The 12868-nt window shown below is 49.0% G+C and overlaps 1 protein-coding gene across 1 annotated transcript in view; it reads right to left on the bottom strand.

The window, feature by feature from the left end:
* Positions 1 to 150: 150 nt before the first annotated feature.
* The window catches only part of SCNN1D (sodium channel, non-voltage-gated 1, delta subunit), a 24367-nt gene continuing 11649 nt past the window's right edge, over positions 151 to 12868 (bottom strand). The window contains 11 exon segments of the mRNA XM_006878395.1: positions 151 to 288; positions 408 to 576; positions 994 to 1025; positions 1027 to 1078; positions 1253 to 1367; positions 1564 to 1663; positions 1777 to 1931; positions 2141 to 2229; positions 2398 to 2570; positions 2733 to 2827; positions 3615 to 3809. Coding sequence (XP_006878457.1) covers positions 151 to 288; positions 408 to 576; positions 994 to 1025; positions 1027 to 1078; positions 1253 to 1367; positions 1564 to 1663; positions 1777 to 1931; positions 2141 to 2229; positions 2398 to 2570; positions 2733 to 2827; positions 3615 to 3809 — 1313 coding nt within the window.

Genomic DNA, 12868 nt, shown 5'->3' with positions numbered 1-12868 from the left:
TGGGGTCTAGCCCACCCTGGGCAGTCAAGGCAACCCGATGTTGCCACAGCACCTTAGAACTACACAAAGTGACCAATGGCCCTTGCAGGACTGGTACAGGTGATAGGAGTCTGTGGAAGGGTGGTAAGGGGCCCCACACCCACTCTAACTCTAGCTGAGACTCCCATCAGAGCCTCTGGAAGCTTCCGTGGGAATTGCAGCTGGCATGGCCTCATGCTGGTAGTTGACAGGCATCTGGCCAACTTCCATCTGGGCATAGGGTGCCCCTGCCACCGTGCTGGGCCCTGGCTGGGACGGCCATGCTTCACAGAGCCTGGTAGTCTTGCTCCACCAATTCCATCAGGGAGAGCATGGACATGCCGAACCACTGGCTTATGAGGCTTTTCATCTCCAAGAACATTCTCCACCTGTGATGAGGCCCTTGGTGAGCTGGGCAGGGCCCCTGGCACATGGTGGCCCTCACCCTGCCTGCCTCCCAGCTTGGCCTGCCCAGCCTGCCGGCTCACTAGGAGCCTTTCCTTCATCTTGAGGTAGTTGAGTCCCTGGTAGATGCTGTTCACTTTGGCGATGCTGCTCCTGGGTGAGTAGAAGGTGTAACAGGCAGCCCTGCTTGGTGGGGGTACCTCCTTGGAGATGCAAGAGGAGGCAGGGCACTAACAGGTCACTTGGAATGACTCCTTCGGGGTGGCAATCTACAAACACACTTTGGGCTCTGGCTCCGGTTCCGGGGACCCTGGAGCACAGCCAGGATCCAGTCCTATACAGAGAAGTTTCCATGTGACCACTGCCCCCTACCCAGCCCCCTTGCCCCAGCACCAACAGGCAGCCCCCATCCACATTCCTTTGGAGACACTCACAACAGACTTGGGTGAAGGCCATCTGGAGGTTTCCATGGAGAGCTTGTATAAGAACTCACTGAGAGAGACCCAGCCATCACTCCCCTGCTGTGCTACCTAAGGCAGTGACCCCTGATCCCCAGGGCCCCCCACTCACTTGCAGGGCCTGGGACAGAAAGAGAAGCAGGAGAGGCTGGCTATGAGTTTCCAGTTCTGGGTAGAGGCGTTAGAAGCAGTGACCCAGAGGTGTGGTTACGGATGGAACCATTAGGAGCTACCCAAGGATGGCTGGAAGGTGAGGTGGTGAATGAGTGTGGCTCATTCTCAGCCGCTAGGCCTATGGGTCAGGGTTCACTCCTGGCCAGGTGGGTGGTGGGAGTGTGTGAGCTGGTGAAGAGTTCACTCCAGGCTCACTCCACGCTGGATGCTAAGCGTAGGTGCAGTTCTCAGCCCCCGCGGGTAGGGGGTAGCGGTAGTAGCCACAAGAGCAGTTATTGATAGTCAGCTGCTGGAAGCAGGAGAACACGCAGGCTTGGAGAGACACGAGGGAATGAGAGTTGGGAGCCCTGAGGGCCACTGTCTTCACACCACCGCCAGGACCGGCACAGCCATCTCTCCCTCACAGCGGAAGCTTCTCACTGTCCCCACCTATGCGTCTCATCTCGTGTTCTGTTCAGAGTGATGGAGGGTGGTGGCTTCCCTTGAGTACTCCTGCCTCAGTGCTGACCCTGCATGGTGTCGGACGTATTGTACAGCAGCGGCAGGTCCACGTCCTCGTCTCTGTCCACGCAGTTCCCGTAGGAGCTCAGGAGCCTGTGGACCTCTTCCTGGGGAAAAGCCGCTTCAGTTCCAGCCCCCACCCCCACCGACATTCCCACCCTGGACCTTCCATCCTGAACCTTTCATTGGCTCCGCCCACCGTAAGGAAGCTTCCATTCACTTCTTGGATGCTTAGGGTGAAGTTGCTGGGCTCCAGGAAGCGGGACTCCAGAAAGGGCGTATGGTTGTGCCCGTGGATCATGACCTTTATGCCAGCCTCCGTGGACATCAGGGGCAGGTGGTCCTGCTGCTCTACCCTGAGCACCAGGATGATCCCTGGAGGGTTGTGATGGGGTGAAGCTCCTCAGCCACCTACCCTAGCCCACACCCAGCGTGCCACAACCTAGCCTCCTCTATCTCTGTGGCCCAGCTAGCCTTCTCAGATCCCACCCAGCCTGCTCTGCATTCCTGGCCCCTCTCCCTTGCCTGGCTCCCTCCTCACCCACCCCTGCCTGGCCCTCATTTTGACCTGGGATGCCTCTCACCTCTGGTGATATCCTAGTGCTTTGATGCCAAGATATCGTTGAAGGTGTAACAACTGCTGTAGATGGGATGGTGGAAGGTCTTGAAGCTCCTGGAAGAAGGGACCAGGCTCAATCAGGCCTATGCCATTGACAGGTACCCGATGCCCCATTGCCAGTGGCCTGGGAGATCACAGCCTGTCTTATCTTCACAAAGGCTGTGTGTGGCTACTTTCCAGCCGGTAGTCCCTAGGATGCACCCACCCAGCCTTACTCCTCACCCAGATGGGCATTCTTGTTGGTTGTTTTGGCAGGAGGGGTCAAAGTGGCTCTGGCGGCTGTCTTCCTGGGTGTTGGCCAGAATGTTCATGTAGTGGAAATGGTGCCACTCCTGGATGGCCCTCTCAGCTGAGGACTAGGTACGGTTGAAGCAGTTGCCACCCGTACTGTTGCTCTGAGGGGGATTAGGGGATCAGTCTAGTGACTGTAGCTCCCTTGTCTGCCCTCCCGGCTTGTCTCCCCCACTCCCATGCCACACTGTTCTGTCCATCTGCTCCTTGGGGTGACAGCATGTGGTGACCCCTGCTACTGCCCCATCAGGGCCAGGGACACTCACCAGTCTGAACCCCACTTTGTATTGGCTGCGTGGTTCACTCAGCCTCTGCAGACGGAGCCCTTGGTCCAGATGGAAGGCTGACTCCGGGGCCCAGACTGTCGGTTGTGGGGATGGTCCTGGTGGGGTCCCTGCCCTTGCTGAAGTTGAACTTACACAGAGAGTAGATGTTCTCCTGTGTGTTTGCTAGCTCCTTCAGGTGCTAGCTGACGGCCCTGGGTGAGATGGGTGGCTACTTTAAGTCAGAGTCTCAGCTCTGAGACACTGACCCCAATGTTGCAGTGCTCTGTAGCCTCGGTCAGTGGCACACATGGGGACGTAGGCTGTCCCCACAGGCATCTGAGGGGCTCTCTAAATTGGGAGGCTGACATAGACACTTTCTGTGTTTCCTGGAGGCTGCAGAATGAGGCAAGCAGTCTGGTCCAGTCCTCCCTCACCCCCCTCTCTCTTACACCCCTGCTGCCTCCCTGCATGTAGCTCTGCTCCCTTCCCAATGACCCTGACATTGTAGTTAAGCTCTGGGTCACCCTTCTGGAAAGTGTCCTTCCCTCCTTAGCACCTTAGGTCACACTGGGCTAGAACTCCTTATCTCTGCTGCCCACCACCCCACCCCCACCCCCGGCAGAGGTCCAAGAGGTCCTGGCTAAGCATGGGGTTGGGGGAGATAGGAGCCATCCCTGATTGAGGTTATGTGGAGGGGACTGCTGCAGGCTGCCAGGCAAGGAGTTGCCACCCCAGGCCCACTGTAGCCCCCGCCCCCCACTTCCATTCTGGTCCCCCACCCTGGTCCTCATCAGTGCGGGTTCATGTCTGACTGCTGGGGAGAGCTTGGTTATCATCGTGGTTCCCTGGTGACCCCAGTAATCCTGACGATGTACTGTGTACTTTCATCAGAACATGACCAGAGCCCCCAGGAGCAGCAGGCTGCCTTCCAGAGGTGGCTGTGGCTGGAGCTGACCAGGTGGCAGGGTCCATGGATGGTGGTATCGGTGCAGAAGAAGGTGAACAGCTGTGTGAAGGAGATAGGCAGCTCCATCAGCCCCTCCCGGTGTTCCTTCTCAGCTGACAGTGGAGGTGGCCCTGGTGGCAGCAGTGGGGATGGCTGAGCCTGGGAGTGCCCCTAAGTCCCTGATCCTGCAGTGGCTGTGAGGATCCGGGCTCCTATCTGGAGCAGATAAGCATTTCACTAGGTCTCTACCAGGTATCTCCCCAGCCAGGGGTGGGCAAACTTCCATTTTTAGCTCCAGGGACACTGAGGCAGTTGGGTTCAGGTCCGCAGTATTGTATTATCAAAGAGTGAAGTCTGAGCTGGAGCTGGGGTGCTCAGAGGGTGGAGGTACACGGTGTTCTGGGTCTACCTGGCCCTGTTTGCAGGCCAGGGCCCAGTGCTGGAGTTCTGACTGGAGGGCCTCACCTTTCTGGGCTGCAGACCTTCAGCTGGCACCGGCAGTTCCCTTAGATTAGTACCGATTTGGGCCAAAGGTCAGGCCCAAGCTCAGTCCACTGCTGTGGGCTAGGGTGGGGTACCATCACTGAGCTGAGTCCCTTGGGAAGCCCCTTTCCAGGCTCTTGGGATGCAGGACGAAGTGGATAGGGAGCCAGCAAGTTGTGAGGGCTCAAGGAGCCCAGGGAAGGGAGGCCACTGTAGGACTCTGGTTGTATTTTCTCTTACTCCAGGGTCTCCTGGTCAGCTGAGCCCTCTTGGGCAGGACTGGGACTCAGCTCCCCTGCACACACAGACGGGCAGGCAGCTGCTGAGGGGCCTGACACTCTCTGAGTCACTTGTATGTGCTTCCTGTGGACTTTCTACTATGGCCCTATCTCGATGTGAATCAGCTGAGGTTTCCTGCACCTGTCCAGGCTGCCACCTGCTGGACTCTGGCCCACTCCCGACGCCCAGCTATTGGGCAGGCCCTCAGGGGCCAAAGGGAGAGCATCTCTGGGTCTTGGCCAGTATGTGCCCTGCCTGGCATGTACACATGAGCAGGCTGCTCCCGGGTACACTAGGAACCTCTGTATAGGAACTGGCCAGTCAGCCGGGTGAGGATCCAGGGATGAGTAGTTGAGGGTTGGATTGGAGTCCCTCCACCCCCCGATTCAGCTTCTTGGCTCAGGAGGTTGAGCCAGTATGGGCCCAGACAGTATGGAGCTGCACCCACACACCTGTGTCCCCACAACCACACTGAGCCAAGAGGTTCTAGAAGGTTCTGTCTGCTTTACCTCTCCACCTAGACTAGCTCCCTCTGGCCTCGCCCCTCCCACCACAGCTAGGGTTGCTAGGATAGAAAAAAGGGGAGCTCTGAAGAGAGGCTCTTGGGGACCAGAGCAGCAGTGCATACCCCCTAGGCATGTACAGGTATGTGTTCTCCTTCCACTGGCACTCCATCACTGCCTCTGTGGGGCCATGTGGGTAACTGCCTCCCTTCCCCCCACCCCGCCACCGAGTGGGTTTGTGTGTGTGACAGGAATACACAGGTCTCTCCTCCTGGCCTGGTTCCAAGTATCCTCGCACTGGTGTGCCCTGTGTGGTGTGTGATTTGTGGATGCTCTCTGTGAGGTTGCTCCCTGGGGGCCTTCATAGACCTGTCCAGCTTATGGCATAGGCATGTACCCACCATGTGGGAGACCCAAGGCTCCAAGATGACTACTCTGTCAGTATCCTGCCTTGATAATACCCCAGAGGCAGGCATGGGAAGGGGAGCCCCATATCAAACTCCCTGTCCACATTAGGCCCCTTCCCCTCATCCGGTACCTTGAGGCTGAAACTCCCAGGTATAGGCACCTCCATGTCCCTGTTAATTGGAATTGGGCAGGCTGGTATCTGCTCAGTGGATGACAAGACAGGGATGTGACCTGAGGCCTGCTGGGCAACCTTCTCTATTTATGAGGCCAGGCATGCAGGGGCCGGTGGCAAGGGAGGAGCTGAGTGGGCCTGGGGATGGTCACACCTGCTCTTGGGACTGGGAAGGGAATGTCTTTGAGGACTAGGATATGACCTGGCTAGGATGAGGAAAGGAGAGGAGAGGTGTGCGTTGGACTGAGACCTCCTTGGGTGCCTAGTTTGCCCACCTTGAGCAGACCAGGTGCACCTGCTCTTCCTGCCCCCTCCAGCCCCTCACTGTGATATCCCCACCTCCTGCCTAATAGTGCCAGTTGTGACCACAGGGTGGGGGTGAGCAGGGGTTGGCCTGTCTGCTCCCAGCAGCCCCCAGGTGTCCTATAGGATCAGCTACTGGGATGGGCACTAGGTGTGGGAACAACCTGGGGTCTGATGGGGAGACAGAACTGGTACTGTTGGTGGGCACTTTGGTACTGCCGCCCTATTAGGTGCTAATGTCACTAGCAACCACACCACATACTCTAAGGTGACTATGGTTCCTTAAATGTATTTGATGTGACTTTTTAATCCAATGTCTTCTTAATTCCCACCCAGTGATTTGGGGCCATGCAAATAAGTTATGCTGTTGTTGTTGTTATGTGCTGTTCAAGTTGGTTCTGACTCATAGTGACCCTGTGTAGGGTTTCCCAGGGAGGTTTGAACTGCTGACCTTTGCATTAGCTCCTCAATTAGACCTCAAGAATCTAGCTCCTCAAGACACAGGGAAAGCTTTCTCTCTTTGTCAGCTCTGGAAGAAGGTGCTTGTCTCTATGAGCTTTGGTTCCTGGGCGATTTTCATGGGTTTGGCGTCTCTCTGTCTTCATCTCTGCTTCTCTGCTTGCTTGTTTAATCTCTTTAATATCTCAAAGGAGATTGATTTAAGACACACCTTCCAGTAATCCAGTCTTATTAACGTAATAAAGACAACCCATTCCCGAATGGGATTACGACCATAATCATAGAAGTTAGGGTTTACAACACATATTTTGGGAGTCACAATTCAATCCATAACAACCACGCAACACACACTAAGTACACCTACCATACACTAAGACCACATAGCACATATTAAGACCATATAGCACACATTAAGGTGACAAGTTGGGAGACTCCCAGGAAGATGGAGGCCAACGCAGATACATTATTACATGGACCATCTACAACAAAGATGTTTTTGTTAAGTGCTGTTGAATTGGTTCTGACTCATAGTAGAGGGTTTCCAAGGAACAGCTAGAGGGTTTGAACCACCCACCTTGTGATTTTCAGTCTAGTGCTTATCCTATAGTGCCACACCAGGAGTCCATAACAAAGATACAAACAATCAAATAAAACAGAAACAGAATTTCAGGGAAAGGTTATGAGAACTGGATTGAGTATTTGCTGGGAGGAGAAGCTGAGCAGGGACAATGAGAAAGAAAGACTGAATGGTGAACAGCTGGCCAGACACAGCATGACCATCTTGAATTTTTGTGAGCAGCTTTGGCGACACAAGGTAGCCTGGCAGAGCAGATTCACCAGGTTACGGGAAAGGTTCGATTACTCTTTTCCCTACATTCCTTTGGTGACTAGAGGTGTGGCCAATTCTCACCCTCATTCACCTCCAGCTCAGACCCTGCTCTCCAGAAGTTTGGAGCTGAGTGTGGTTGTGAGCTATGCCCATATGGGGGGATGGAGTGGGGAACACTGACTGGGCCACTTTGGTGCCTGGATTCAGGCGGGTTCATCTCCGGACCTATGGAACTGCAGAGCCACCAGATTAGCGTTGTTGTTGTTGTCATGTGCCGTGGAGTTGGTTCCAACTCAGCGACCCTGCACAGGGTTTCCGAGGCTATAAATCTTTATGGGGAGCAGAAAGCCTCATCTTTCTCCCACGGAACAGCTGGTAGTTTCAAACTGCTGACCCTGAGGTTAGCAACCCAGTTCATAACCACTACGCTACCAGAGGTCCTAGACTAGCGTTAGTCTAGCAAAAACTCTCACAGCCAGCCACCCAGCCCCCAGCTGCCTTGTGGTCCTAAACAGACACTGAAACCAGCTCCATCAAGGGCCTCCAGGACCATAGATTGGGTGCCCTGCATCTAGGTAACAGCTAGCATCTAGAGCCAGGACGTCTGCTGTCACATTCCTTCCACACCTACCTCATGAGCTCCTTGGCTGGCAGGAACCCCCCCCAAAGTTTTCTCCTCTCTAGATCCAACAACTACACAGTCTTTTGTTTTGGTTTTATTCTTTCATTGTTTTTGTTTATTTTTTTGTGGCCTCCTTATTCTCTTTACTTTCCCTTGAATTTTATTTTTTGTTTTTTCCTTCTTCTGTTTCTAATTTTCCCTCCCCCACTTTTGTTTTTTCTTTCCTATTGTCTACTCTCTTCTCTTTTCATCTTCCTTCCCTGTGGTCTTTCTAAGTTTTTAAAATTTCTTCCTTTCATTTTCTGTCTTATTTCTTTCTCCTATAGCTCCATTTTCTAGGCCCTCTTTTATCTTTTTACATATATTCTTTTTTTGTGGTAGCTGCCTGTTTTTATTTCTTTTTTTAATCTTTTATTATTTTCTGTTTTCTTGTTTGTTTATTTGGTTTTATTTCCTTGAGTGTGTGTGTGTGTGTGTGTGGTGAGGTTCTCCTCTTTCCACCCAACAGGATACAGCAATGGTGTCCATACAGCCCAGTTACAACCAAACCTTCTGCAGTTCTACCCACTGGGCAAGAGCCAATGCCAGCTCCTCTATCATGTGATCAACGATCTACAACAGCCAACAATAGCCAAATCCATCCTAAATTGAGGTACACAAACAGCAAGCAAGAACAGTGTACACACTTCCATTCTCTAACTACACCCACAGGAGACAGTTGGTGAAAGCCCAAGAACATACAATCATCAATTAAACACAAATATGACAACACCACAATGCCTTAGAGACAACAGACAATTTTAGCTCACATGAAGAAACAAGAATGGCTCAAACAAATGACCAAGATGCAGAGCCAGAAAATGTAACTGAGGAAGACTAGACAATGAAACTAACTGAAAAAGAAATTCAAAAGAATGGTATTTAGGTACTATGAAAGGATTCACAAAAAGATCAAGGAAAGCAAGGAGAATATAGGGGGAAAATTAGAATAATTCAGAAAAACACTAAAAGAATAATCAGACAAAATAAATGCAAATTTTGAAACAATACAAAGCCTGCAAATAGAAGTCCAAAAGATTAATACTGGGATTTCAAAAATGGACAATGCATTGAATGGGCAAAAAAGTAGATTCAAAGTAAAGGAAGCCTGAATTAGAGAGCTATAAGATAAATTTCTCAATACCCTTTGGGCTAAAGCAATAGACTGCAAGGTCAGTTTGAGCCATAGGGTTAGTGGTTCAAACTCACCAGTCACTCTTTGGAAACCCTATACAGGGTCGCTATGAGTCAGAATCAATTCGATGGCACTTAACAACATGTATGCTAAAATAATTAGAAAAAGGAATGAAAAAAATCCAAAGAAAGCATAAGAGTTATGTGGGACACCATGAAGGAGAATAACTTAAGGGTAACTGAATTCCAGAACAAGAATAGACAATAAAAAGTACAGAGAAAATTGCTGAAGAGTTGTTTAAAGAAAACTTCCTTAACATTATGAAATATGAAAAGATAAACACACAAAAAGCTGAATGAACCCCAAACAGGACAGATCCCAAAATAAAATCACCAGACATATAATAAACTTTTCCAAAATTAAAGACAAGGAAAGTATCCTGAGAGCAGCTTGGGAAATAAAGAAAAGTTACTTACAAAGGAGAACCAGTAACACTAAGCTCTGATTTCTCAGCCGAAACCATGCAAGGAAGAAGGCAATGGGATGACATATACAAAATTCTGTCTGGGGAGGGAATGCCAATCAAGAATCATACACCCAGCAAAGCTGTTCCTCAAATAAGACAGTGAAATTAGGTCATTTCCAGATAAACAGAAATTAAAGGAATTTATAATAACCAGATCAACTTTACAAAAAATACTAAAGGGTGTTCTTTGGATTGAGAACCAATAACAGCAAACAACAACCTGAGATTACCATACATGAGAATACCACCCAGTGCTGCGTCCAGCTTCGGCTAAAGCAATAGACTGCTTTAATCTCGCCAGATACAGAGAGATTAAACCTGAGTAGGGGCGATGGGAGACTAGAAAGGAAAGAAAGACACAAGACACAAAATGAATTAAGTAAAGTTGGGACCAGGTGGGACACAGAACTCTGATGAAGATACTGCGACCCAGACCAAGTGTAGCAAGTTTATTTTATACACAACTAAAGGGAGGTGCTTGGGGCAGAGTTAAGAGTACAAGAACATCTTGTACTAAAGTGCACGCAGTACGCGGAACTTAAATCAGAAAAATGTAACTAGTGGTAGCTAGACGGAACACAGATTAAAGCAGTTAGAAAAAAAAAAAGCAGTTAGATGTTTTTGCAGACTGAGCTGAAGGTCATGGCTGTGTACAAGGAAAGACGTTCCTTGTCCTCTGAGGCAGCCCTGTAAGTTCCTCAGGGGGCAGCTTGACTTGGGTACAGCCCGAGTTTCTGGACCACAACTGTTTAGTTCCAATTCTTCCGTTAAACTACCTCCAAGTCAGACATCTTCAGTTCAGTTGCTCCCAACAACCCAGGACTCAATCCAGATATGTCGCTCTTGTTAAGTGCCACAGAGTTGTTTCTGACTCATAGTGACCCTGTATAGGGTTTCCAAAGAGTGGCTGGTGAGCTTGAACTGCTGACTTTGTAATTCAAGCTGACACTGCAGTCTAGCTCATTAGCCCCCACACCAGAACTCCTAATCTAGACATGTTAAGTACTGTGGAGTCAGTTTCGACTTATAGTGACTCAGCACAGGGTTTCTGAGGCTGTAAATCTTTACGGGAGCAGAAATCCTCATCTTTTTCCCACGGAATGGCTGGTAGTTTCGAACTGTCAACCTTGAGGTTAGCAGCCCAATTTGTAACCACTATGCTACCAGATCGAAGTATTTAAAATAAAACAAATTTACAAGACTGAAACTAGGGAACCAGAGATCTCAATTTACAATGAATTACAAAGCAATAAGAGGAAATAGTATATAGATACAGAACTCAGCAGAGATGAAGTCAAGTAGATTTCAAGGAAAGCACACTGTTCTAAACAGGGGGGAAAAGAACCAATTATAGGATGGTGATAGTGGTGGTGTGTGCCACTAAGTTGGTTCTGACTCATAGCAACCCTGTATAAGGTTTCCATGGCTGTAAATCTTTATGGAGCAGAAAGCCTCATCTTTCTTCCATGGAGCGACTGGTAGATTAGAATTGCTGACCTTGAAGCTATCAGCCCAGCTCATAATCCACCATGCTACCAGAGCTCCTTAAATTACAGGATAACCTTAAAGAACGCTAATACACTTTCACATCACAATGAAAAAGGAAAATCAGAAATACTTGGTAGACATTAACACAACGGAAGTAAAAAGTTACAAAGTGGACTCAGGGCAGAAAATCATGTGAAACCAAGAAACCAGCAGCATCACAAGAAAAACAAAACACAAACAAAATGACAGTAAATCAACTCATGTTGTTGTTGGTGTTATATGCCGTGGAGTCGGTGCCGACTCATAGCGACCCTGTACAGGGTTTCCAAGGCTGTACATCTTTATGGGAGCAGAAAGCCTCATCTTTCTCCCACGGAACAGCTGGCAGTTTCAAACTGCTGACCTTCTGGTTCACAGCCCAATTCGTAACCACTACGCTATCAGAACTTCTTGAGAATAATAATAAATATGCAAAATACCTCACAACATGAGTGAACCTGAAGGACATTTTTTTTTTTTCTTAAATGTTTTATTGTGAATTATGTGATAGTTTACATGGGAGACCGTTAGTTTTACATGCATTCTATCGTGTATCTTCTCATTGCCATGGTTACAATCCCCTCCATGCATCATCAACCAACCAAAGGGTATACCCTGCAGTCCTTCCCCTGTACCCCCCAGGTCTTCAGCACACAGTCGCTCTCCCTCTCTGGATCTAAAATCTCCAGCTGCTCCATCGCTCCACGTCATCATCTCTGTGGAGGACATTTTTTTCTGAGTGAAATGAATCAATCATATAAGGACACAAAATAGACCACTATTATAAAAAGTTAAGAAAAGATTTTTTTTTCCAGTTCATATATGCAAGGGTTGATTCCAAACAAGACATGTTTAACCAACTCTCTGTGGTCAGTGGATGGCTGCAGGCAAGTTCTTTCAGCGATACACTTGTCTTGTCTGCTTTGTTGTTGTTGTGAAGTGCTGTCCAGTTGATTCTGCCTCGTAGCGACCCTGTATAGGGCTTCTGAGGAGTGGCTGGTGGGTTTGAACCACTGACCTAGTGGTCAGCTGTCCAGTGCTGCTGATCCTACAGCGCCACACAAAAGGCCCGATCCAAATAGTGGCTTCCAAGATCTGGTGAACCAGTTATATTCAAGGCAGAGAGGCCAGCTCAGAAGATAATGGTGACTGATTTTTTTGGATTCCAAAGCGGCAATGTTGACATATGATGATCATGAGGGCTTTAAGGAAGAAATTTTCAGAAAATGGAAAACTGCATTCATGAGAAAAAGTCCAAGAAAGTTATGCTGAGGAATCCTTTCCCATCACAACAATGTCCCTGCTCATTCTTGGAACAAGGGCTGTCCTGTGAGAATTTCATTGGGAAACATTATCGCATCTACTTTCCAACGCTGATCTTGACCCCTTCTTCTAGTTGTCTTCTCTGTGTTTCCCAAACTCATAAACATTGAAAGGGAGTACAATTTGAGTCTTTCAAGGATGCCAAAAGTACCATTTTGACTTGGTATAAATCAAAGAATGTAGAATTTTCAAGGACAGGTTGGTGATTGGTGGTTGTATACCACTGAGTCAATTTCGACTCATAGTGACCCTGTATAGGGTTTCCAAAGCTATAAAGGCTCATCTTTGTCCTGTGCAGTGAGTGGTAGATTAGAATACTGACCTCGTGGTCTCATCACTATGCTTTAGAGAGATGGAAACACCACCTTAGATGGAGAATATGTCAAGAAACATTGTGATATTTTTGCTCAATAAACATAATTTATGGTCTTGTAGAAAAGATTTTCTTGAGAAAAAAAACAACACATTCTATTATGGTTGGGGGTGGGGCAGTGATTATTCATGGGCTAGAGGGTCCAAGAACTGAACAGAAAATTTCAAAGATCAGCTTGAGATGATAAAACCAAATACTATAATAAAATA

The sequence above is a fragment of the Chrysochloris asiatica genome, unplaced genomic scaffold (genome assembly GCF_000296735.1).
Source record: "Chrysochloris asiatica unplaced genomic scaffold, ChrAsi1.0 scaffold00173, whole genome shotgun sequence".
Classification (NCBI taxonomy): domain Eukaryota; kingdom Metazoa; phylum Chordata; class Mammalia; order Afrosoricida; family Chrysochloridae; genus Chrysochloris; species Chrysochloris asiatica.
Note: the sequence above shows the minus strand (reverse complement) of the source record. Positions and strands in the feature narration are given on the sequence as shown.